Below are 26,646 nucleotides of genomic sequence, written 5' to 3'. Positions count from 1 at the left end.
ATGGGAGTGCTGCATCCAAAATGCTATGGAAAGAGTTAATGTAATACAGAATCCTATAACATCACCATAGTAGGCAGTTTTTGTCATGAATTCTGCCTCAATATTGATCCAAAGTAGATCCCAACATATAGTTAGCTGCGTAAAAGCTTAAATACTTTGCAGGATCCCCCCAAAATAGACCAGAGGCAATTAGCTTCATCCAGCAGAGCTCTTACTACTGAAGACAAATGAGCTTAAGAGTTATGAATTCAGTATCTTCAAGATCGGCACAATCCACAAGAAATCCAGTTGCAGTAGACTTAACTTAAACTTACAATATACTGAAACCTAAAGACTAAGCTTACAGTGGTACCTCTGGATGTGAACAGGATCCATTCCGGAGCCCCGTTCGCATCCTGAAGCGAACGCAACCCGCGTCCGTGAGTCTGGCGATTCGCCGCTCCCGTGCATGCACGTGAAGTCATTTTGAGCGTCTGCACATGTGTGAGTGGCAAAACCCGGAAGTAACACGCTCCGTTACTTCCGGGTCGCCACGGAGCGCAACCTGAAAATACTCATCCTGAAGCTGCTTCAACCCGAGGTATGACTGTACTCTGTACAGAACACCACACCAGAACAAAAGAGAAAGTGAAACAGGCTCCTTCTGGCCTATTATTACAGTCAGCATGACCTTGATAGATAGAGATAACAGAATGAGTTTGAACAAGCTATTCAGCTTCTTTGAAATTATAACCTAAACATCAAGAGCCTTCTACTTATTTCTAAGAAGAAGAGAGACTTGTTTTTTAGCTAGAAACTTTCGCCTGGCACCAGCTTGTATCACACAGAAAAAGCTTCCAGAACCCTACTTGAATCAATTAGAATAGGAAAGATCTCTGCACATCAAAAGGAAAGATCTCTGCACATCAAATACCCTCTGCACCAAAAAATGCAAACTAACAGTTTTTTCAGTTAGATCTGTTATCTACTGTAGAGTGAGAGTGAGAGAGCACACATACACACACATGTGTAAATAAGTTTTAGTATACCAAGTAAAGTAATGTGTTAAGTTTAAACTCTAAACAGAGAAGATTGTACAGTCTTTTATAGGAAAGAAAAAGAGAACTATATTTTTAAAAGGGTCAAACAACCTGGGGGAAATTTCATGCATATAAATACCAGAGTTTTATTGTCTTATTCCTTTTGAAAACCACGAGTTTGTTTCTGTCGTCAATTGTATATAATTTTTATTAAACAAACAATAAATTTTGCTAATACCTTTCAATGAGGGCAATGTTTATCCGCAGGTGTTCAAGTCTGCTCCTTTTCGTCCGCTTACCCATAAACTTCTTGGTTACAATATTAATCCTTAAGAAGAAAAAGAAAGCTGATTACAATTGTTTATTCAGTAAATTGAAGGCATTTGCAGGTGACTTAGTAATAATGGTGGAAAATGCACAGGAAAGTATCTTGAAAACGCTGGGAAAAATGAGTATATTCGGTAAAGTTTCAGAATTTAAATTGAATAAATTTAAAATGAAATTAATGGTTAAAAATATGGGTGAACAAGAGAAAAATGAGTTACAAAAAAATCTGGTCTGTCAATAGCAAAGAAAGTCAAATATTTAGGAATTGGGGTAACCATGTATAATAAAGTATGGAAAGAAATAAAAAAAGATATGGAAAGCTGGAATAGATTAAATTTGACACTATGGGGAAGAATTTCGACTATCAAAATGAATGTTTTACCCAGAATATTGTTTCTTTTTCAAATGATCCCAATTATAGGGAAATGGGGTGTTTTAAAATCTGGAGAGGGACATATCCAAGTTTATTTGGCAGGGCAAGAAACCACGTATCAAGTATAAATTACAAGCAAAGGTACCCCTGACCATTAGATCCAGTCATGGATAGCTCTGGGGTTGCACACTCATCTCGCTCTATAGGCCGAGGGAGCCGGCATTTGTCCGCAAACAGCTTCCGGGTCATGTGGCCAGCATGACTAAGCCGCTTCTGGCAAACCAGAGCAGCGCACGGAAACGCCATTTACCTTCCTGCCGGAGCGGTACCTATTTATCTACTTGCACTTGACGTGCTTTCGAACTGCTAGGTTGGCAGAAGCAGGGACCAAGCAACGGGAGCTCACCCATCACAGGGATTCGAACTGCCGACCTTCTGATTGGCAAGCCCTAGGTTCTGTGGTTTAGACCACAGCGCCACCCGCATCAGTCAAAGTACAAATTACTAATGGATAAAAAAGAAAGGAGGCTTCGCTCTGCCAGATTTAAAACTCTATTATAAAGCCACATGTCTCTGCTGGTTAAGAGAGGAGATGATTTTGGGAAATACGGACATTTTAGATATTGAAGTTTGGGATAAGTAAAAATCCAGATAGATAAGTCATTTATTTTGTGCAAAAATGATAACAAGATATACAAAACTAAAAAATGAAATGTAAATAGAAGAAGCTGCAATGTGGTGGTGGGAAATCACGGGGGGCGGGGAGAGGTAATCACAATATGGATTGTTATACCTTAAATATAAGTGAAAATATGGGTGTGAATTTGTAATTGTATAATGAAAGAAAATAAAATAAAAAAGCAATAATTAAAAGGGGGGATTGAGCAACAAATTTGAATAGCCCCACCTAGTAATAATAATAATAATAATAATTTTTATTTATACTCCGCCCTCCCCAGCCAAGGCCGGGCTCAGGGTGGCTAACAAGCAATAATAAAAACAAGTTGAATGAATACAACTTAAAAACAAGATTAAAATACAACATTAAAATATTGAAACATTAAAATATTAAAATGCAGCCTCATCACAGGAGGAGAAAGGGAAAAGAAAAAAGAAAGAGGGGGAGGGAATCAAATTGGCTCCAAGCCAAAGGCCAGGTGGAATAACTCTGTCTTACAAGCCCTGCGGAAAGAAATCAGATCCTGCAGGGCCCTGGTCTCATGAGGCAGAGCGTTCCACCAGGCCGGAGCCAGTGTTGAAAAGGCCCTGGCTCTGGTTGAAGCTAATCTAACTTCCTTAGGGCCTGGGACCTCTAGGGTGTTGCTATTTATGGACCTTGAGGCTCTCCGTGGGGCATACCGGGTGAGGCGGTCCCGTAGGTACGAGGGTCCTAGGCCGTGAAGGGCTTTAAAGGTCAAAAGCAGCACCTTAAATCTAACCCTGTACTCCACCGGGAGCCAGTGCAGCTGGAAAAGCACTGGGTGAATATGCTCCCATGGCAGAGACCCCGTGAGGAGCCTCACTACAGAATTCTGCACCCGCTGGAGTTTCTGGGACGGCTTCAAGGGCAGCCCCGTGTAGAGTGAATTACAGTAGTCAAGCCTGGAGGTGAATGTCGCTTGGATCACTGTGGCCAGGTCAGGAGGAAAAGGGAGGAACAATTTGCCTGAAGACAGCTGGCAGGGGTTTCTTGAAAGGATCATTCTGCAGACCTAACTAGAGGTGTCAAGGATGGGACCTTTTCGCATGCATGTTGCCAGTGGCTGATGAGAGTTGTGCTCAATGTCTAGAGGGAGACAAAGGTTCCCTGGCCACTCTTACCACTTCTGTTTACACTGCCTCCAGTGCCTGGTGCCCACTTTGGCTTCCACTTTGGACCACGAGATGCCCTTCCAGAGATTCTCATACGTGACCATGAGTGCTCCATCCTCATCCTCTTTCTCTGAAGCAGGGTCTGAGTCTCTCATTTTGGACAGCAGTGTCTCCTTGATGGCTTGAACTAGCTTCCTTGTCTCTTCAGAACCCCAAGGACCGGAGTTATACGCTGAATTCATTTAAAAGGGGGAAATACTGATTTAATTCATTATCAGCTCTAGACATCTTGCAAGGGCTTATGCAGGGGAAGGTCTTGGCTGGCTAGCATCAGTAACAAGAATAGCAAACTGGATTGCTGGTTTAAACAGATAGCAACAGTTCTCCATTCAACCTAGTTCAGTAGTTCCCAAACGTTTTTGGGCCTCTGTCCCCTTGCCTCCCTCACCCTCAAGTTGCCGAATTTGAATGACAGAGGTAAGAAAGTACCATAGAATAAATGATCCAAAAAAGATACACCAGCACGCCCAATTTCCATAATTCTGCTTTTTTTGGTGAAATTTTTAAATAATTATTTTAAAAGCCCTGAGCCCTGGTTTGAGGAAGGAGTAGGCCAGGGTTGGGGTGGGGTGGGGGGAAGAGCAGGAGTGTTAATGTACCACACTTGATCTCAGAAAATTTTGTTTCAACTGAATGGCTGCTGCGAGACATCAGGTCCGAGATCTTTTTCCAGTTGTTGCCGTACATGGCTTGATACTTCTTGAGCTTCTTCTTCTCCAACTCAGTATACCTAGGGAGAAAAGGGGTTGCTGTTCTCAATAAGCTAGTTGCACTGGTAGTGGGTTAATGTGTCAGATTGTGGTAATTATACTTTACAGAGTTGTGCGGAGGTTGCCCCGAGTTGTTAGGCCCTTTTTAATAGTTCTCTTTTTCTCCCAGAAAAACAACAACTGTGCAACACTTGCTTTTAAAGTTTAAAAATAACATATTTTACTAGGTGTGCTTGCTCTTGTCAGATTGAATGAACAAGAAAGGCAGGTAATACTTATACTACTGAAACATATTTACATGAACTTGTGTCTGAGACTAATATTTACAGACTGACTATGAGGCAGACAGCAGCACAACACAATATACTTGCTGCTCTAACAGCTAAATCTCACAACAGTTGATAACTGAACTAACAGGGGGGAAACTGCCTCAGGCGTATGACATCACAGGCTTCTATGCTACAGCATTAACTCTTTGCATAGTATTCTGGATGCACCATTCCCATGACTAAGACATAGTAGGCTAGGGTTCAAATTCCCTAGCCAGCTGCAGTCACTCAGACCAACCTACCTCACAGGGTTGCTGTTAGGAGAAGATGAGGAGGATGAGCTCCTTAAGGAAGGTTATAAATGTAATAAACATAATAAACATAATAATAATGCTTATGACTGGATCCATGAGCAATCTTTGGTAAATGAACATTTTGGAAAGAAATTGCTCAATGCAAAATACATTTTACATTCTCACCCAGTACATACCCAACGAAGCACCAATGGAATCAATATTATAATGCCCTCATATGGATCTATGGCGCGACCGCATTTGGAAGACTGTACAGTTCTGGTTGCCTCACCTCAGAAAGGATATTGCAGATTTGGAAAAGCTTTAGAAGTGGGCAACCAAAATAATCAAGGAGATGGAGTGACTGCTTTATGAAGAAAGGCTGAAGCATTGTGGACTTTTCCACATAGAGAGAAGGCAATTACTTGGTGACATGATAGAAGTTTCTAAGCTTATGCGTGGCTTGGAGAAAGTGGAGGGAAAGAAGTTTTCTCCCTCTTTCATAACATTCGAACTCATGGACATCCAATTAAGCTTAATTTTGGAAGATAAAGAAAAAATAAAAAAGGGACTTCTTTATGCACCAGAGTTAAAGTATGGAGGATGCTCCCACAGAAGGAAGTGATGGCCACCAATATAGATTGTTTTTAAAGAAGATTAGATAAAATTCATAGGGAGAGCACTATCAGTGTCTACTAGCAATGATGGCTATGCTCTGCTTCCATGGCCAGCAGCAGCAATGATCCTAAAGACCAGTTGCTGGAAACCACAAGAAGGGAGAGGGCTCTTGTGCTCAGGGTCCTGCTTGCTGCTTTCCCACAGACATGTGGGTGGCCACTGTGAGAAGAAGATGCTGGACTAGGTGGGCCATAGGCCTGATCCAGCAGGCTCTTATGCTGTGACTTCACTCTGTAGGAGCTGGCCTTCAGGAGATACCATATTATTGGGAGGTCCATTTGCTATGATGCAGGAATCGTCCCTTTGGTGTAGTGGCATGCTAGATTTGGAACTCCCTCATGCTACACATCAGACAGTGGCTGTCTCTATTGCTTCCATGACTTGCTTCCTTGAGATCAGGAGTCAATAACCCCCACAAGTATGCATTGAACTGGAAGTGACAAAGGACAAAAGTTAAAGCTTTAGCGAAACCAGAAATCTGGAGCTAAAATGTGAGTCTTCTGGAGTTCAGGCAGAGAGAAAAACTTTCTGAGTAGGAACTCCAGAATCCTGTCCTGTTAGGCTCGGTGGCCAAGTATTCTGGGATGTCTCCATGACAACAGCAAAAAACCCCACAGAAGCCCAGTTGCCTTTCTTACCTTCCATTATAATTCTTGGGATCGTACATTTTTCTTGCTCGGTAATATACTAGCCTCCAAGGCCTTGGAATTCCCTGAGCTTCAGAAGAATCAATAAAGATGCATTAAAATCGACATTTTGTGATTAAAGACAATCTACATTAAGGAGCTAATTGGATTATGGGTTGCTGATTTTGCAGCAGTTATGTTATGATTGTGTTTTTATACACCAAAATATTACCACCCTTTATTCAATTTATATAATAAGCCCAGGGCAGCATTTATTCGTTATGAACCATCTCCCTAAACTGTCATCTGTGAGCAGCCATTCCATCAGGCTGCCTCAGTGTGGGAGAGAGAGGAAGCCGAAGGCCATCAGCTTGGCCAAAAGACCAGCTCCATCAGAGCCTTTGACTCCTGAAGTATGCAAGCTGGTAATTGTGAGAACAGCTGTTTAAAGGGACCTCAGTTTCATTCCTGCCCTTCCCTCCCTGATGTTGCTGGACACCCATTAGTCGCAATCATCACGGTCAATGGTGATGGGAGTTCATAGAATTGGAAAGTACCCCAAGGGTCATCTAGTCCAACCCCCTACAATGCAGGAATCTCAACTAAGCATCCCTAACAGATGGCCATCCAATCTCTGCTTAAAAACCTCCAGCAAAGCAGAGTTCAGAATCTCCCAAGGGAGTCTGTTCCACTGTCAAACTGCTCTTACTGTCAGAAAGTTCTTCCTGATGGTTTTGTGCAGTAATATCTACAGAACCAAAGGTTTTCCATCCCTGACTAACTTGTATATAACTAGCTAGCTTGTGCCCAGAATTGCTTGGGAATCCAAGAAATGAAGAAACCCAGGGCAGTTTTGTAAGATTTCAGTTCGCCATCTTGATTCAAAATAGCATCCAATGGTATCCAAACAAACCTAAATACCTGCTCCGCGATCTCAGGAACCATCATGCTAAATTTGGCTACGGTATCTTAACAAGTGTCCATACACATAATAATAATAATAATAATAATAATAATAATAATAATAATAATAATTATTATTATTATTATTATTATTATTATTATTATTATTTATTATTTATACCCCGCCCATCTGGCTGGGTTTCCCCAGCCACTCTGGGCGGCTTCCATAGAAACCAAAAATACACTAAAATATCATAGATTAAAAACTTCCCTGAACAGGGCTGCCTTAAGATGTCTTCTGAATGTCAGGTAGTTATTTATCGCTTTGACATCTGATGGGAGGGCGTTCCACAGGGCAGGCGCCACTACCGAGAAGGCCCTCTGCCTGGTTCCCTGTAGCTTTGCTTCTCGCAATGAGGGAACCGCCAGAAGGCCCTCGGCGCTGGACCTCAGCATCCGGGCAGAACGATGGGGGTGGAGACGCTCCTTCAGGTATACTGGGCCGAGGCCGTTTAGGGCTTTAAAGGTCAACACCAGCACTTTGAATTGTGCTCGGAAACGTACTGGGAGCCAATGTAGGTCTTTCAAGACCGGTGTTATGTGGTCTCGGCGGCCGCCCCCAGTCACCAGTCTAGCTGCCGCATTCTGGATTAGTTGTAGTTTCCGAGTCACCTTCAAAGGTAGCCCCACGTAGAGCGCATTGCAGTAGTCCAAGCGGGAGATAACCAGAGCATGCACCACTCTGGCGAGACAGTCCGCGGGCAGGTAGGGTCTCAGCCTGCGTACCAGGTGGAGTTGGTAGACAGCTGCCCTGGACACAGAATTGACCTGCGCCTCCATGGACAGCTGTGAGTCCAAAATGACTCCCAGGCTGCGCACCTGGTCCTTCAGGGGCACAGTTACCCTATTCAGGACCAGGGAGTCCTCCACACCAGCCCGCCCCCTGTCCCCCAAAAACAGTACTTCTGTCTTGTCAGGATTCAACCTCAATCCATTAGCCGCCATCCATCCTCCAACTGCCTCCAGGCACTCACACAGGACCTTCACCGCCTTCACTGGTTCTGATTTGAAAGAGAGGTAGAGCTGGGTGTCATCTGCATATTGATGGACACCCAGTCCAAACCCCCTGATGATCTCTCCCAGTGGCTTCATATAGATGTTAAAAAGCATGGGGGAGAGGACGGAACCCTGAGGCACCCCACAAGTGAGGGCCCAGGGGTCTGAACACTCATCCCCCACCACCACTTTCTGAACAGGGCCCAGGAGGAAGGAGCGAAACCACTGCATAACAGTGCCCCCAGCTCCCAGCCCCTCTAGACGGTCCAGAAGGATGTTATGGTCGATTGTATCAAAGGCCGCTGAGAGATCCAGCAGAACCAGGAAACAACTCTCACCTTTGTCCCTAGCTCGCCGGAGATCATCAACCAGCGCGACCAAGGCAGTTTCAGTCCCATGATGAGGCCTGAATCCTGATTGGAAGGGATCCAAATGGTCCGCATCCTCCAGGCGTGCCTGGAGTTGTTCAGCAACCACGCGCTCAATCACCTTGCCCAAGAATGGAAGATTTGAGACTGGGCGATAGTTGGCCATACTGGCCGGGTCTAAAGATGGTTTTTTAAGAAGCGGTTTAATGACCGCCTCTTTCAGCGGATCTGGGAATGTTCCCTCACAGAGGGAAGCATTCACCACCCCGCAGAGCCCATCGCCCAGCCCTTCCTGGCTTGCTTTTATTAGCCAGGATGGGCACGGATCAAGGAGACAGGTGGTTGGTTTCACGCGTCCAAGCAGCCTGTCCACATCCTCGGGGGTAACGGATTGAAACTGATTCCATGCAACTTGACCAGACAGAGCTCTAGCACTCTCCCGCCCCAGCCCTGCTCCCACGGTGGTGTCTAGCTCCTTCCGAATATGAGTGATTTTATCTGCAAAAAACTTTGCAAAATCGTTGCAGGAGATCTTGGGGTCTTTACAAGGCCCCGGTGGTAAAGGTGGTTCCGTTAAATTGCGAACCACCTGAAAGAGTCTCCTGCTACTATTTTCTGCAGATGCAATAGAGGCGGTGAAGAAAGTCTTCTTCGCCGTCGCTATCGCCACTTGGTAGGCTCGAAGTTGAGCTCTAACCTGTGTCCGGTCAGATTCGGAGTGAGTTTTTTGCCACCAACGCTCTAGCCGTCTCAGCGATTGTTTCATCGCCCTCAGCTCCGAAGAATACCACGGGGCTGTCCGGGCTCCATGCAATCGGAGAGGGCGCTTCGGAGCCAGACAGTCGATAGCCCTGGTTAACTCCGCATTCCAGCGGGCCACCAGGGAATCAGCTGAAAGGCCATCAACATGGGATAAAGCATCCCCTACCACTCTCTGGAAACCATTTGGATCCATTAAGTGGCGGGGGCGGACCATCCGAATTGGTCCCACCTCCCTGCAGAGGGGAAGGGTCGCGGAGAAGTCCAGTTGCACCAGGAAGTGATCTGACCATGGCACTTCTTTTGTTTCACTTTTACTTAGTGTCAGATCACCCACGTCACTAGAGGTGAACACCAGGTCTAAGGCATGTCCATGACTATGAGTTGGGCCAAACTTATTCAGGGACAGCCCCATGGAGGCCATGCTTTCCACGAAGTCCCGAGCGGCCCCTTGTAAGGTCGTGTCGGCATGGATGTTAAAATCCCCTAGGACAACCAAACTAGGTGTCTCCAGGAGAAAATCCGCCATGACCTGAAGCAGCTCAGACAGGGAATCCTTGGTGCAGCGGGGAGGTCGGTACACCAAAAGGAATCCTGTACTGCCCCTATTGCCCAACTTCCAGAACATGCACTCAGAAAACTGGATCTTCCCAGTAGGACGCCTGGTGCAAGCTAGTGACTTCCTAAAAATCACTGCAACCCCCCCTCCCCGCCCACATGACCTGGGTTGCTGTGCGTAAGAGAAACCTGGTGGGCAAGCAGCAGCAAGGACAGGCCCATCTGCTTCCTCCAACCAGGTCTCTGTCACACATGCCAGGTCAAATCCTCCATCCACAATCAGGTCGTGGATGGCAGTGGTTTTATTCATCATTGACCTGGCATTACACAGCAACACCTTCAGGTCATGTAGGTTTCCCCTGTTGATTCCAGTATCCATCCGGTCAAGGCCAGACCCGGAGGCAGGGATAGTCTTCAAACAACGACTAAACCTGCCTCCTCGGTAATGACATGGTCTGGTCTTAGCGTAACTCCGCCTCCTGCCCATGATCACCGAGATCGGATGTCCCAGTGCTTCCCCCCCTGTGGAACTTGTCCCAGCCATCGTGTTGGCTGGGGTCCCACTCCCAGGCAGCCCTGATCCCGCCCCTTAAAAACAAAACGCAAACTATACAGAACCAATAAAACAACAACAACAAAAAAGAACAGAACAATTATACTAAAATTAATCCCCAACCAAATATCCATCCCACCCACCCCCAACAAAGGAAAAAAGGAAAAAAAGAAATAAAAATTTAAATTGCCACCGACTGCTTGAGGACATTTTAAAGCACATTAACCACCTGGAACAGGGAAGCAATGGCAGAACACTTCCCACCCTTCCCAAAAAGTTTGTTCCAAAAAGGGCCTGGGCCAGTTGGAAAAGGCTCTGGAATGGAGCAGGCCCTGCAGTCCTCACCCGGCCGATGGTCCGAGGCTTCCCCGCAGCAGGAGTCCCTTTATAGCTGGGAGAGAGGGCCTGGGCCACGCCCCCTGGGCCAGTTGGAAAAGGCCCTGGAAGGGTGCAGGCCCTGCAGTCCTCACCCGGCCGATGGTCCGAGGCTTCCCCGCAGCAGGAGTCCCTTTATAGCTGGGAGAGAGGGCCTGGGCCACGCCCCCTGGGCCAGTTGGAAAACAAACAACTTTCCCAAATATGTAATAGATTATGGTTTGATTCAGACAAAGGAGGGAATTTGGACAGCTTCACAAATGTACTAGAGAGGCAAATCTTTTAACAAGACTACCCCCTCACTACCAAGTCACCCACAAAAGCCACCCAGTCAAACACTCACCAATCTTTGCACCAAACAAGTTTTTAGTTTTCAGTTTGTTGATGGATTCTCTCTCTTGGGGGAACCTGTGAGCAAAGAGGAGTTTTTCTGCAGACTCTATCCCAGTGTCTTTCAAGAAGGCCTCAACATTGTGCCGCAGCTGATTGTTTTCTTTCCTGGAAAATTTGCCAAACCGCACAGCAACGCCTACATCATTTCCAAGGGAGAATAGGAAAGTTTCAGATTTCAGACCTTGCCCTTCAGCGTTAATCACTCATTCATAACGCTGAGTAGTTTTCAGGGCCACAGGGCCACGTATACCTTGCAGTGTTGCAACATGAGCCTCATGGATAACTTGTCTACTGTCAGCTTTTGTGAAACTGGCCATTTTTCAGGACCCAGGACTCCTAAATTGTGCTTGGTGCTCCCATAAAACAGGTGCAGTAACCTTTGGGTCTCTAGATACAGTGGTACCTTGGGTTAAGAACTTAATTTGTTCTGGAGGTCTGCTCTTAACCTGAAACTATTCTTAACCCCACTTTAGCTAATAGGGCCTCCCACTGCTACTGCATCGTTGCCACACGATTTCTGTTCTCATTCTGAAGAAAAATTCTTAACCCAAGGTACAATTTCTGGATTAGCGGAGTCTGTATCCTGAAGCGTCTTTAACCTGAAGCGTAGGTAACCCGAGGTACCACTGTATTGCTGAACTCCAGCTCCCAACGGCCCCATCGCATTTAGCAAATGGCGAGGTATGATGGGAGTTGGAAGCTCAGCAACCTCTAGATGGCCATAGCTTCTCTACACCTACCATAAAATGATACGCTAGCTGTAGATGTGGGTTTGGGTCTTGGTTATTAGGACAAACACCAAATGTTTGCCATCTCAAAGCCAGAGGTGGGAAACATTGTGACCCTCCACATGGTTGCTAGACTTTTATCTCCCACCATCCTTGACCATTAGCGATGTGGTCTGGGGCAGACAGGAGTTAAGAGTCCAACAACATTTGGAGGGCCACAAGTTTCCCACCCCTGCTGAGCATGTACACACCTACACACGCACAAGTGACATATATGAGGGCAGACCATGCTCTTTGATTTTCTGAATTGGGAGTCAAGAAATGTGGTGTCCCAACCTTTTCCCCACAAAATAAGCAACATCTAGAGAACTACCGGTTACTCACCACTGTTATGCCCCTTGCAAAGAGCACATGTGTGTATGTGTAAAACCTACCATTCCATCAGGTTATCTACCAGTTCTGCCAGAATACCAGCTGCAACAGAAACCTCCTACCCCTAAACTGTTTCTGTGTCAGCTGGTTATTAAAGCCCTGTTTGGTGCCTGAGTTTGTGTTTTCCTCTGCCTGCCATGTCCTCCTTTCTTTATGTGCTGTCTTTTTAAAATTGTGGGCCCATAAGAAGCGACTGCTTTGTTTTAAGGGATTGTATGTAAGCCACTCAGAGCCTCTTTTGGTTGAAGAACGGGGTACATGTGGTCTGAATAAATATACATATATATACACAAATACACACCCTTTCTTTCAATGAATACATATAACAACATTTGTATTCCACCTTTCCTCCCAGGAAGAAAGGGTAGTGTACACTTTCCTCCCCCTCTGCATTTTCATTATTTGAGTATTAATCACCTGTACATAACACTTTGGAGATTATGCAAAGAAATTGCCATGACCTTTGATTTACTGAAGAGCCTACCCAAGTGAAAGGTGTTCTCACTCAGGACTGTACACACCTTTTTTCTTAAAATTTCTAAATCTGACCAGGTCCCGACCAGCCAGCTGTCTGATCGCTGAATCACTCAGGGTCCTGATGTGAGGAATGAACTCTTCCAGCTCCTTGGTGGCAGAGTCCAGATCTTTCATTGAAAGCTGAGAAAATTCTACAAACTCATTGTCCACAAGGGAAAACTTGCTGGAAGATGATTCCTCAGCGTCTGAATGGACAGGAGTTGGAGATTTCTGTATCCTGTTAGGAGAGCAAAACGTGAGGCCTGCATACTATTACTGGCACTTGTTGGCACTGAAAATTGCTTTGGGATGCCAGGGAAAAGCCCGGCATTAGCTTGTGAGACACATGCTATTGACAAAAGCCACACCTCACCAAGACACCTGTCTTGGAAAGATTACTTACTAGGTGACCTGATCAACCAGCCCAGTGATGCTTATGCAGTGTTGGAATAGCATGTCTAATGCTTGAGTGTAAGATTCTTGGAATGTGATGTGTATATTGAAACAATTTACTATGCACACAAGCTTGGATAAGGAATACTAGTGGTGGCTGGCAGCTGAAACACAGTCTTTTTAGTACAATCAGGCACTCCAACCATGGAAACGTTTTACAATTTGGGGGGAATGAATACAGCCAATTATTATTATTATTATTATGAAGAAGTGTGCATGCACACAAAAGCTTATACCCAGAACAAACTTAGTTGGTCTCTAAGGTGCACTGTGTCAGACCAACACAGCTACCTACCTGAATCTGATTGGCTGTGTTTCTAGATTGTAAGCCAGTGGGAAGCAACTATTTCTGATACCTGTAAGCTGCCTGGAGTGCCTTTTTCAGCTGAAGTGGAAAAGGAAGGCAGGCTTCAACACTCCTAAGCTCCACCCTCTCTCTAGTGCATCTTCTAAATCCCAGACTCCCACTTCTACACATCTGGGACAGATCTGGGTCGAGACACACAAGAGATCTGTTGCCAACAAACTTGTTTTAGCCTTGAGCCTGTGCATGAAGCCCTTCACCCTTTTGCTAAACATTTAAATACTAAAGCAGTTCATGTTTTCCTCACACCTGCCAAGAAAGCCCACCCATGGGTAAGGTACTTACCCACCATCAGAAGCATTCGTGCTGGGAGCATTTCTACGCTTATGTGATTTCTTTTGTGTGGCAGGGCTGCTGAAGTTCACAGTTCTGTCCAACTTATTCACCTCATTGTTCTCCTCTTGGGAAAGGTCTGAGGGCTGTGTTAAGGGTACAGGAGGAGGCAAAGGTGTAAAGAAGTCCTCCTTCACGTCCTCTGTGTCACTGCAGTTGGTTGTATTGTGTCTGTGCAATCCTGCATTTTCCAAGTCACTGGCATCAAGCTGGCTGCTGGCCTCTTCTGGAGTTTCAGGTTTTTTATGCTTTTTCTTCTTCTTCCGTGCAATGGGACTACAAAACTCCACAGTTTTGTCTGACTCAGTTGCCTCTTTTCTCTCCTCCTGGGAAAGGTCTGAGTGCTGTGTTACGAGTACTGCAGGAGGTGAAGGTGCAAAGAGGTCCTTTTGTGTGTCCTCTGTGTCACTGCAGTCTGTTCTATTGTGCTTGTGCAAACTTGGAGGGTGAGCCCTAATATCGTTGAGCCTGTCAGAAGCTCCATTTGCCTCAGCCTGCTCTGTTAACAAGAGCACTTTTGCCTTCTTCTTCTTCTTCTGAACAGGTGTGGATTCAGAGACATAACCTGCATTTTCCAAGTCACTGGCTTCAAGCTGGCTGCTGGCCTCTTCTGGAGTTTCAGCTTTTTTACGCTTTTTCCTCTTCCGTGCAATGGGACTACAAAACTCCACAGTTTTGTCTGACTCAGTTGCCTCTTTTCTCTCCTCCTGGGAAAGGTCTGAGTGCTGTGTTACGAGTACTGCAGGAGGTGAAGGTGCAAAGAGGTCCTTTTGTGTGTCCTCTGTGTCACTGCAGTCTGTTCTATTGTGTTTGTGCAAACTCGGAGGGTGAGCCCTAATATCTGTGAGCCTGTCAGAAGCTCCATTTGCCTCAGCCTGCTCTGTTAACAAGAGCACTTTTGCTTTCTTCTTCTGAACAGGTGTGGATTCAGAGACATAACCTGCATTTTCCAAGTCACTGGCTTCAAGCTGGCTGCTGGCCTCTTCTGGAGTTTCAGCTTTTTTACGCTTTTTCTTCTTCTTCCGTGCAATGGGACTACAAAATTCTGCAGTTTTGTCCGACTGAGGTGTCTGCTTTTTCTCCTGCAGGGAAAGATCTAAGCGCTGCATTAAGGGTACCACAGGATGCAGGCTGCTGGCCTTTTCTGGAGTCTCAGGAATGCAAAAGTCTCTGCCACCCTCTTGTTCACTATGTTGATACTTCCTCTTTTTCTTATTACATACGCGAGTATCTGTTCCAGACTTGCTATTCAGCTCACTGTCTGTTGGGATCCAAGTAGCATCTGACTCAGAGTCTGGAATCTCTTTCCCAGCTTTTATGTTCTTTGTTTTTTTTCTACAGGCCCCAGTAGCTTCGGTATCTGCAACGAGCCAAGTTAAAATTGAGGAATGTCCGGAAGATGGAGGCGAGCAAGGGGCAGCCTCCACAGGTTGGTCATCCCCCTGTCCATTAAGGCCCTCCTTCCTCTTCTTTTTCTTCTTCTTCTTCTTCTTCTTCTTCACCAACTCTGGGAAATGAAAGCCATTTGAGGCTGATGATGCATCAGCTCTGTGCATAATTTCCTTTAAAAAGCAAAGGAGAAGTGGCAAATAATTAATAATAAAAAAAAATTATTTATACCCCACCCATCTGGCTGGGTTTCCCCAGCCACTCGGGGCAGCTCCCAACCTAATATTAAAAACATGATACAGCATTTAAAACTCAGTCTTAAGAGTATCTAGGCACCATCAGGCCCAGTACTGTGGCACTTCAGTGCTAGTTTCCAGTTATTTACTTATTATATACGCATCCTGCCTTTTCATGCAAGGAGCTCAATGTGGTGTACGTAGTTCTCATCTCCCCATTCTATCCTCATAGCAAACTTGCTAGACAGGTTAGTCTGAGAGATGGGTTGACTGGACCAAGGTCACCCAGTAAGCTTCATGATTCAATATGAATTGAACCCACGTCCAGCACTCTTAACTGTTACACTACTCTGCAATATATTGGTATTGGAAGATATAGCCCACAGATCTCTCTGCAGGCTGTTTTTCAGTTTAGTTCCTGAAGAAGGCCTTTAAACTCACTGGGTAGATTTGAAAGTAAAACCTGTATTTCCCCCCAGCATCTCTGCATTGGTTGCAAGGCTGCTGTCTGGATTTTGAGGTTTTTGCTTGTTTTTTGTTTTGCAGTTTAAAGACTAACTTCATCAGTTGCATGACACATTTTCTTGGGTTGCAGTTCTGTGAATAATGTTTGTTAGAAACTTTCGTGCTTTTGAGAACTTGTCAGGGATATAAGTGTAAATATATACAGTGGTACCTCAGGTTAAGTACTTAATTCGTTCCGGAGGTCCGTTCTTAACCTGAAACTGTTCTTAACCTGAAGCACCACTTTAGCTGCTTCTACTGCTGCTGCTGCTGCTGCGCCACAGGAGCACGATTTCTGTTCTCATCCTGAAGCAAAGTTCTTAACCTGAAGCACTATTTCTGGGTTAGCAGAGTCTGTAACCTGAAGCGTATGTAACCTGAGGTACCACTGTAAAAGGTTTGCTCATATATTGGTTTGCTATACTAAGATGAGATCATCCAAAGCAGCTTTTACATCATGCACCTAAGGGTAACACTTTAGGCATCTGACAAAATGGGACCAATGCACTAAAGCTTCTGTACTACAGGAGATGAAGTCAACATAGTGCCCTCCAAACTTTCATAACAAGCTGCCTTATACCAAGTTAGACCATTGGTCCATCTAGTTCAGTACTGTCTTCAGGGTTTCAGGTATGAGTCATTCCCAGCCCTATCTGAAAAAGCTGGGACCTACTGCATTCAAGGCAGATACTCTACCACTGACCTGCAGCCCTAATCATAAGAACACAAGAAGAGTTCTTCTGGATCAGGCTAATGGTCCATGTAACCACGAAGCAGAAATTGAGGTCACCAGCACTCCCTCCTTCTCTGGTAGCCAGCAAGTAGTATATCCTACCTATGGTTATAAAATTTTAGGATGCACACACACAGCAGACATACACTCCACAGAAAACCAATCCTTCCATCATCAAAATTTAGGAAATATTCCCCGAGAAAACAGAACAATCCTAAAAAACCATCTTGGCTCTCCTAATGACTTTATTTCCTCTGCAGAAGAGAATTTTTTCTTGATACATTAGTTCTTTCACTTCCAAATCCTGTCTTAAGGGCATACTTTGTGCATGAATAGGGTGGACCTGTGACCTGGATTCAAGAACTAAAGTATTTACTTCAAAAGAATAGCCAGACTGCCCAGGTAATGCAACCAGTAAAACATGGGTAAGCAAACTAAGGCCTGGGGTAAGGCCTGGGGGGGGGGGCGGGCAGATCCGGCCCAATCACCTTCTAAATCTGGCCTGCAGATGGTCCGGGAATCAGCGTGTTTTTACATGGGTAGAATGTGTGCTTTTATTTAAAATGCACCTCTGGGTTATTTATGGTCATAGGAATTGGTTCATTTCTTCTTCTTCAAAATATAGTCCACCCCCCCCCCCCGACAAGGTCTTAGGGACAGTGGACCAGCCCCCTGCTGAAAAAGTTTGCTGACCCCTGCAGTAAAACATTATCAGGTATTCTGGCAGATAGGAGAATAGCCACCCTCTCAAATGTCTGTGGCAGACTGCCTCTTTCTGTGATATTTTTCTGGGTGGTCTTTGGCTAAGGAGTTGAGCAATGTTGAAAGTCTTTAAAGCGGCTTACAAACCTTTGCTCCGAACCTCTCATCTCTTTGCAAGGAGGGGGGAACTCTGTCACAAAACAGAAAAATAAAGATCTGCCTTGCTTTCACTGGATCTTGCCTCCATCCATTCTTCTCTTACTGATCATGGACTTAGGTGACTCAGAGTCTGTTGGGGAATTGGCAGAATTGGCAGCAAAAGCCAACCCCATTTTTTTTCCTACAATACTAATATCAAACATCTCACACACAGATGAGGCCTTGCTGGTGGTGCCACCATTGAGGGTTGTCTGGTTGGTCCTGACTCATGACAGGGCCTTATCAGTGGTGGTTTCAGGTTTGTCGTATGCCTTCTCTAGTGAGGCTAGTCTGTCTCCAACGTTATTAACTTTCAGGGGGAATTTGAAATTGTCAAGCTTACCCAGATATTTGGTGGCTGAAAAACACTGATCCTGGCAATCCTGAAAACGGTGAATGAAATGCCATTTTAGAACTGTTTTAAGAGTTTGCTTTTTTAAAACTGTGGATGGGTTTCCCACCTTGGGCTCCTTTGGGATGGATGAGATGAAAATTTAATAAATAAAAACAAATAAATTGGCCCTGGCCAGCGTGACCAACAATCAGCGATAAACTGGTTAGAGCAAGCGTGCGATATGAATAAGTGCAGTAAACAAAGGAGTAACCCACGTGGAAGCGCTTTAGGCACCTATAATACTAAATACTGTAAAGAAGAAGAGGAGTTTGGATTTGATACCCCGCTTCATCATTACCCGAAGGAGTCTCAAAGCGGCTAACATTCTCCTTTCCCTTCCTCCCCCACAACAAACACTCTGTGAGTTGAGTGGGGCTGAGAGACTTCAGGGAAGTGTGATTAGCCCAAGGTCACCCAGCAGCTGCATGTGGAGGAGCGGAGACGAGAACCCGGTTCACCAGATTAGGAGTCTACCGCTCTTAATCACTACACCACACTGGCTCTCCAAAGCAATTAAGCATCCGTTCCTGCTTCGAAAACAGCATCCCGAGAACCCTAATTCCTCTTTACGAGCTGGCCAGGCTACTGTAATGCGAGATAAACACACGAAAATATACCTGATGCATCTGCTTCTTCTTCGGTAACAGACCGAGGCAAAGCGGTCCAGCACACGCGCCACAGGCTCCACTTCCGGTTGTTTTACACCGTTTCCTCCCCTCAGCGGAAGGAGCGTGTTGACTTGCAAAGGCTAGAGCGCCTCGACCGAACTTTCGAAATACGTTCCATCCCCGCCCCTGCGGGTTGGTTGGAGAGAGGAATAAACATCTCCCGAGAGGAGAGGCGGGACGCGTCTTTTCGGGAGGCCTGGGGCTTGTGCTAAACATGGGTGGGTTGGATTGGGTTCAGAGCGGCTATTTTAAGCAGAGCGATGTGTGTGACATACTCAGAGCTCCTTAGATAAAGGGTGATGTTAGAAAGCGGACCCAGGTAAGAGGCCAAGGCTCAAGCATCTGCTAAGCTACAGTGATCACTGCGTGCGGTTTTTGAGCCGGTTAGCTTCTCTTTTTCGAAGCCTAAGCCCACTTCACAGGGTTGTTGTTGCGTCTCTCTCTGTAATAGCGTTACAAAAAGAACCACAGCAGAGAGAAATAAGCACAATAAAGTACATGCACACGAACTGCACCCTTTTAAAACGAAGCGTGCAGCCAAATCAATGAGCGATCAGAAACAATTTAAAAAATACAGGCGCAACTAGAATGTCGCTGTGAGTTCAAGGCAGCACGTGGAGTTTTGTTTTCCTTTTCTCCTAGTGACGCGAGAAACTCTGCCGTCCAATCAGCACCGGCCTAAGGTCCTGCGTTCCCGCCTCCCTTTCATTTGGCGCAACCTTCGCAGGGCGCGCAGGCGCCGTGCGTGCGGAGGCGAGCGAAGAGTTTTTGTGCGTGTGTGCTAACTATATATGTGTATATCTATATCGGACGCATCGTCTCCGGCAGTGAGAATGACCCGCCTACTGTTTTATAAGTCTATGCAAAATGAGTAATGAGGCTGAAGAGCGGCAAGCCGAGTCTGAGGCGACTCTACTGCTTTTCCTAACTCTAGGGTTGCGGGAGGGGAGAAGAGCTGCAAACAGAGCCTGAGGCGACTCTACTACTTTTCCTAACTCTAGGGTGGCGGGAGAGCGGGGAGAAGGCTTTTTGAGCACGCGCGTTTGTGCTCTTGCCTCTCATTTACTTATCTACTACTGTGGGCGGAGCCAGGGAGGCGGGGCCAAGAGTCTAGAAAAAGGAGGATCGGATGCCGGCTCGGTCTCTTTCGCTGGAGCGAGAGGCTTCCGTCCCGTGGTGGGCGGGGTCAGTGCCTGGCGGAACAGCTTGAGCGAGCGGAGAGAACGAGAGAGCGAGAGCCGGAGGCAGCAAGGTTGTCCGCGCCTACGGGCCGGCTGTGGCAGCCACGTTGCCTCACGGGCACCTGTCCGGAGCAGGAGGTGAGTGAGGCGAGGGGCTGGCGGTGTGTGGGAGGCTTATGAGGGGCTGCGGCGAAGGTGTGGGGAGGAGGGCAAGGAGTAATACAGCAACTCAACAGTTGCTTATGGTTGCGGGGCTGGCACGGCTATTCCCCGCTTCAGGTACCCCCCGCAGCATCTCTCTGTCCCTCCAGTTCTGCATGTTAGAAAGTGCTTTTGCTGCATCCCTTTCCCCCCACTGTCAGGGGAGAGTCCCCGTGAAATGTGCGTGTAATTCGCATGTTACACTTAGGGTCGGTTTCGGGCAGTGGCGTAGCGTGGGTTGTCAGCACCCGGGGCAAGGCAAGTAATTTGCGCCCCCTAACCCGTGGATTTGCGCCCCCTAACCCTAACCCCCAGATGTTGCGCCCAGTGCGGCCGGCCCCCCCTGCACCCCCCACGCTACGCCACTGGTTCCGGGGGGTTCCTCGCGTTTCCGCGAAGTCTCTAAAAGACGGGAATTCTTGGGGTCGCTGCCGCTGCGCAGACGGCAAGGTGGAGGGCTGCTTACCGGGCTTTGGAAGAAGACGCGGGGGGTTCCCGGAGTTACTTGTGCAGCTGTATGTAGCCCCTCTTTCCTTATACGTGAAGTAACTTTCGCCCCTGAAGAGATGCACATTATACATTTGTAGCATTGTTCTTTGTGGCAATTTGTAGCAATTCTATGCCAACGGTACAGTTTAGTACAGTCTAATGTTTTTTAAATAACATTTTTTAAAAGTTAAATATTGTTTTGGTTTGCAAAAGTACATGCATTGTCTTTTCCAGGTTGTAGGCTTTTTTTACATTTGAAGTGAGACATTAATGTTGTATGCAGAATAAAGTTGGGGAAGAAGAGCGGGGAGAGGGTGTGGGTTGGGCATGGTAATGCTTGGTCTTTGTGTGTGGTTTTTATGTCAGCGTCGCTTGGGTCGTTTCCCTTTCTATCCATTTAATTTCCTTGGTACTGAGAGAGGTGGAGGGCAGACATGGCTGGTTGTCTTTAGCGGGCTGCGGTGAGATTTGTTTGCCTGCGGGCATGGGGGGGGGATTGTTGGGTTGTTAGCCATATTGATTCATATGTTGTTGGTGGGTTCTTGTTGTTTTGTTGGGTACTGCCTGAGAATGTTGAGCTGTTGACTTCTTAGGTAAGCCTATGCTGAATCTCTCAACAGAACCATCTGGCAGTGGGTGCCTCCCCATATACATGGGTAGTGGGGTATCTAGTCACGCAGATATTATCACTGCCTGCTTTGTAAGACAGCAGAAATATTGTCAAGGCCACAGGAGGATTAACCCAGGGAACAGGCAATTAATGTGTTCCAAGAATGGGGATGAGGTGAGACAAGAGTTCTGTCCTTGCAGAAAATCCACAGAAAAATACAGCTGTAGTGTGTCCAAGTGCTGCACCTCTGCTGTCAGGATCTGACCATTTTGCCATCCAGAGGGGAGTCTCAGGCTACTGAAAGAGTTTATCTGCTTTCCTTTGCTCTTTACCTTCCTCATTCTCTGAATAAAATCCATTTAAGAAACAAGCTTGGTGTCCTTTATTGCCTACTTGAATCAAGAAAACCTTGGCCAGTTTGCCAGTACAGTAGCACTGTGGCAGAGCAACTGCTTTGCATTCAGAAGGTCCCAGGTTCAATCCTCAGCATCCCCAGGTAAAGCTGGGGAAGTGCCCTGTCTGAAACCCTGGGGAGTTGCTGCTGATGGACCAATGGTCTTGTCATGGTATGTGGCAGGTTTCTATGCTCCTATGCTGATGTGTTCTGCAAAAGTTGAGTTTATCTATCAATTATAACTTCATAACGATTTATAAAGTGCCTAAAGTGGTACAGATCCCCTGCCCCCTGCCCCCTTTGTTCTGACTGATCGGGGGAGGGTCGGGAGTTGTGGTCGGCCGTTGCCCAGTTTTTTAAAAAAAACTCTGCGCATTTATGTTTCACAGAGTGTGAAAGAAGGGCTTTGCACCTTGCCTGGCAGGGAAACCATGTGCCTTGTGCCCCTCCTGGGCAACAGCCGCCTGCCCATGACTCCCGAGCCTCCCCCAAACAAAGGGGGAAAGGGGCAGGAGATTAAGGAAGGCTCAGGTGTCACAGGTGGGTGGCGCGCCGTTGCCCAGTTTTTTTAAAAAAAAACCCTGTGCATTTATGTTTCACAGGGTGCGAAAGAAAGGCTTTGCTCTTTTATACAATATGCATGTGTGCTTGGGCCCAGGGTCTTTTGCCTCACCATCCCCACTACTGACTCCCTGTTGCTACTCAGCTTCAAAAAAGTGTCCCCGGATTCACTGAAAAAATTCTGGTAACCATAGATAAAAAGAACAAATCATGCCCATACACTTAGTCTTAAAAAATACCTACCCATAAGGAAGAGTAAGGAAGTCAAAAGGAGATGCAGATACAGAGTTATAGCTTGGGATAAGAATTCTGCTGTTTAAATAATGGCAATGCATGAAAGGTGTAGTTGTAGTGTCCCTGCACCGAGGCTGCGGAATTCCCTGATAATATTTAGGATGCACCATCAGCACTTTGTTTCAAATGCCTGCATTGAACATAGCCAAATTCATAATTTTATCACTCAGTTCCTTTGTTACGGCATATCACTGTACAGGTGCTTGCTTTTATGCTGTTTTACAGATGTGACTGCCACCTTGCTGATTTGTGCAGTATGCCTTTAAAATAAATGTATTGGGAGGTAGCAGGTTACAAAGAACAGGAAAGAAGTGAGTCAGGGACAGTAGTATTAGGAAGTAATCTGTGAGTAAGCAAAGAAAAAAATGAATTTGGCAGAGTGAAAGCAAATGGGAAGAAACCAAAGTAACAAATTTGGCTCATCTGCTTTAATGTGTATTTGGGGTAGACATTTATATTTTATTGTGGGGAAATTTTAATTGCCTTAAAGCAAGATTATCCAAAGGGACGCGGGTGGCGCTGTGGGTAAAACCTCAGTGCTTAGGACTTGCTGATCGTAAGGTCGGCGGTTCGAATCCCCGCGGCGGGGTGAGCTCCCGTCGTTCGGTCCCAGCTCCTGCCCACCTAGCAGTTCGAAAGCACCCCTAAGTGCAAGTAGATAAATAGGTACCGCTTTCTAGCGGAAAGGTAAACGGCGTTTCCGTGTGCTGCGCTGGTGCTGGCTCGCTAGCTGCAGCTTCGTCACACTGGCCACGTGACCCGGAAGTGTCTTTGGACGGCGCCGGCTCCCGGCCTCTTAAGCGAGATGAGCACGCAACCCTAGAGTCGGACACGACTGGCCCGTACGGGGAGGGGTACCTTTACCTTTAAGATTATCCAAGAAGCAGTGAACAGTTTGTGTATTAAGGTTCCATAACTAAAGCTGAAGTTTGGGCACCCCTTCACTTGTGATCTTGTGCAGTTGATTTATCACTCCAAATTTATAAGCTGCTTCTCCTCCCCAAAAGGAAGCTTTGGAGCTAAAACATTAACCAAACTACTGGGCATAATAGCAGTTAATATTCATTGTAAAACTTCCTTAAATTGCATTGCAAAGGCCTTGGCAAATATTATTAAAAGTGTTAATATTCCTCCTGAGCGCAAACTAGGGTGTGAGACTGCCTGGTTTGTCCTGGGAGCACAATAGGTTGCCAGCACAGAGTTGTGCATTTCTTTTCAAGTGTTGGCAGATTCCTTGCTCATTTTGGCTCTGGATGGGGTTTTTTTTTGGGGGGGGGGGTGCGCATAATGGTCATGACTGAATGAATACCATCAAATCAATTTACATCTTAATGTTTGGCAAAATAAACAGCTGATGTACCAGTCTTAAGCATCTTTAGTTCAGGGCCACCGTGATGGTCACCAGAGTGCTTATCTCTTCCCTGTTTCTGAAAACCAGCAGCAACTCTGACGCAGGGAGCCATCTATTTTTGGCAAATATTTATGCTTTAACACAACCTATGTTGTGCTGCCTTGTCAGGCAGGAAGCTGGGAGATAGATGTACGTTGGGAGTGTGTGTTGGTAAAAGTTACATTGACACAATAAGTCATTCAGTCACAAAATATTGATAGTTATTGTATGTACAGATGTGAACCTGTATAGTGGAGCTTCCCCCTGAGGTAACTGAGGAGGGGCTGTAGCTCAGTGATGGAGCTGCACCCACTTTGCATGCAGACAGTACAAGGTTCAGTCCCCAGCATCTCCAAGTAGGGCTTGGAATTGCCCCCTGTTGGGCTGATTTGGCAAGCTCATTTATGTTCTTATGCCAGGCTTGGTATAAGGCAACTTTCTGTGTTACTGAACTTGGCTCAGGTCATTTCTGTGTTCATGTTTTTAAATAATTAAAACAATAATTTCTCTTATTTTTGTGTTTATCTGCAGAATGGAGACGTGCTGTTGGTGCACCCCTACTGATTCGGTTGTCACCACCTTAAAGAACTATGCCAATTCTTCACTGCCTCCAGAAAGATTTGCTGCAGCCAACGAAGACCTTTGTTACTGTTTGGAGTGTGTGGATGAATATCATAAAGTGAAGGATGACTTGTCATCCTTACATGAGGTAATTTGCTTTCATTTATAGGCCACCATATCCTGGCTGTGTTGGGGTTAACAGATGACAGAGACAGTCAAAGCAGATTTAGGTAGGCAGAAGACCAGTAGTTATTGGTTTAGAGATGGGGAGCACAATTCACCTGGTGGGAGAGATGGGCGGTGATGTCAGGTGACTCATTTTCCTCTGCCCTATGTGATGAGCAGCACTTTAAAGCCCCAACAACAAAATGTTGGGGCTGCCAAACAAATCTCTATCTATCTTCCAAATGCTGAACACTGCTTTCAGTTCTAAGTTAGTCACTCATGCCCATTAATTTAACGGGGACCAGCTCAGATCGAATACAATCCACTGTAGGGGTTTTGAAGTTGAATTCACAAGGTGGCTGCAGCAACTATGAAAGTAAATTATCTGCAGTTGATTTACTTTGGAACTGAGTCTTTCTTTGTGTAAAATAAAAAAGTGGTCTGCAAAACCTTTTCTTTGCCTTGTTGCTCTGTCTCTATGTCCTTAAAAATAAAGTCCTTTGTTCCTCTAGTTCTGAAAACAAATTTCAGATTAACTGTTGCTGTTTAGACTTTCAAGTGGTGTTCACTGCTTGTTTTGTCTCTTTCCTTTGGTGTAAATCAAAATCTGAATTGCACAGAGAATGATCTAACAAAGTCTATACAAGTGTTTTTACCAGCTGCAGACTTTGGAGGGTACACCCCCCACCCAGATTTTTTCTTACCTCTGTCATGTCCTTCTGTTTTATACTTTTGAATGCTTATCCTGTTGTAATTAAACTCTAGTTCCTATTTATGGTATATACGGAAGACAGCCCTGGGTCTTTTGACCCTTTAATTAGTTCTCTTTTCTCTCCTATAAAAACTATGCAAGACACTTTCTTTTAAAGTTTAAATAACAAATAATTTTTACTTTCGTGTACTTGCCGTTGCAGATTAAAATATACAATGCAGGTGGATGTTTCTTAAATTGCTAATACGGCTTACATAGGTTACACTGCCACAGACTAACTAATCAAGGCAGACAGTAGCACAAGATAACATACCTGATGCTGTAACAGTTAAGACTGTTCTACTAACTGTCATAGAGTTCTACAGCTCTTGCAATTAACCCTTTACATATGCATTTTGGATGCTAACATCCCACATATTGAACCCTTAGGAAGAGTTTTTGTTCATTACATTCTGACATGTCACTCTTTTTTGCTCTTCTTTTTTGAATAACTTTTTACTAGGCTTTGGAATAATACATGATGCATATAAATAGACAAAGTCATCACATGTCACTTGTTTATCACAAAAATAGCATAATGTGCAGTAATATCTACAACATATGATTCATCATTAGTGGTCAGTGTATAGTTTCTTGGTTCGTGAATTGGTTAAAACAAAAGCAAAGGGGAAACAGTACAGAGTAGAGTTAAAAAATATTTAACATTGTATTGCCAAACATCCAATCAGGAGCCCTTGCGGTTGTGCTTAGATCACCGTATTTTTCGCTCCATAAGACGCTCCTGACCATAAGACGCACCTAGTTTTTAGAGGGGAAAAGCAAGGAAAAAAATATTCTGCGCAGAGCATGTAAGCGGCTCTCGCTTTTCTTGCTTTTAAACCCTTCCATCCCTCCTCCCTCTTCGCTGAGAAGCCAGCAAGCAAGCTGCGCAGCTCTCGCTGAAGCCAGCAGAGCAAGAGCGATAGCTGCGCAGCGCCTCTTGTTCTGCTGGCTTCCCAGCAAAGCGGGAGGAGGGACGAAAGGGAGCCCTTACAAGGGAGCGTTGAGCAGAGCCTGGCAGCGGCTCTTGCTGGCTTTTCTAGGAGGTGTGGGAAGGGACAGAGGGCAGCCCATCAGTCCCTTCTCCCTCCTCAGGGAAAAGCCCCCAATAGCTGTACACACGCTCCATGCGGCTCTTTAAAGGGAGCGCTGAGCAGAGCCTCCTGCCTGCATTCACTCCATATGACGCACACACATTTCCCCTTACTTTTTAGGAGGGAAAAAGTGTGTCTTATGGAGCGAAAAATACAGTAAGTATCATGCTACT

At 45.7% G+C, this 26,646-nt stretch overlaps 2 protein-coding genes across 6 annotated transcripts in view; one reads left to right on the top strand and one right to left on the bottom strand.

Annotated features, from left to right (window-relative positions):
• Window positions 1–25,625, bottom strand: part of TTF1 (transcription termination factor 1) — a 32,191-nt gene extending 6,566 nt beyond the window's left edge. Inside the window, exons 1-11 of one of the 3 annotated variants that reach the window (XM_083596294.1) lie at window positions 25,535–25,623; window positions 24,607–24,744; window positions 18,732–18,908; window positions 18,064–18,103; window positions 13,911–15,520; window positions 12,814–13,046; window positions 11,083–11,268; window positions 6,180–6,258; window positions 4,191–4,321; window positions 3,541–3,763; window positions 1,258–1,347 (exon numbers count right to left, since the gene is read on the bottom strand). In XM_083596294.1, the coding sequence (XP_083452420.1) occupies window positions 1,258–1,347; window positions 3,541–3,763; window positions 4,191–4,321; window positions 6,180–6,258; window positions 11,083–11,268; window positions 12,814–13,046; window positions 13,911–15,514 (2,546 nt within the window). In that variant the 5' untranslated portion in view covers window positions 15,515–15,520; window positions 18,064–18,103; window positions 18,732–18,908; window positions 24,607–24,744; window positions 25,535–25,623. Of the gene's footprint in view, window positions 1–1,257; window positions 1,348–3,540; window positions 3,764–4,190; window positions 4,322–6,179; window positions 6,259–11,082; window positions 11,269–12,813; window positions 13,047–13,910; window positions 15,521–18,063; window positions 18,104–18,731; window positions 18,909–24,606; window positions 24,745–25,534 lie in introns of those variants that run through there. The other 2 variants (XM_083596293.1, XM_083596292.1) reach the window with 2 other exon arrangements.
• The window catches only part of LOC310754427 (putative helicase senataxin), a 57,577-nt gene continuing 49,869 nt past the window's right edge, over window positions 18,939–26,646 (top strand). For 2 of the 3 annotated variants that reach the window (XM_083596239.1, XM_083596237.1), the window contains exons 1-2: window positions 19,880–20,101; window positions 24,434–24,611. In XM_083596239.1, coding sequence (XP_083452365.1) covers window positions 24,435–24,611 — 177 coding nt within the window. In that variant the 5' untranslated portion in view covers window positions 19,880–20,101; window position 24,434. Of the gene's footprint in view, window positions 19,001–19,879; window positions 20,102–24,433; window positions 24,612–26,646 lie in introns of those variants that run through there. The other variant, XM_083596238.1, reaches the window with a different exon arrangement.

The sequence above is a fragment of the Podarcis filfolensis genome (genome assembly GCF_964270895.1).
Source record: "Podarcis filfolensis genome assembly, chromosome: Z".
NCBI lineage: Eukaryota > Metazoa > Chordata > Lepidosauria > Squamata > Lacertidae > Podarcis > Podarcis filfolensis.
Note: the sequence above shows the minus strand (reverse complement) of the source record. Positions and strands in the feature narration are given on the sequence as shown.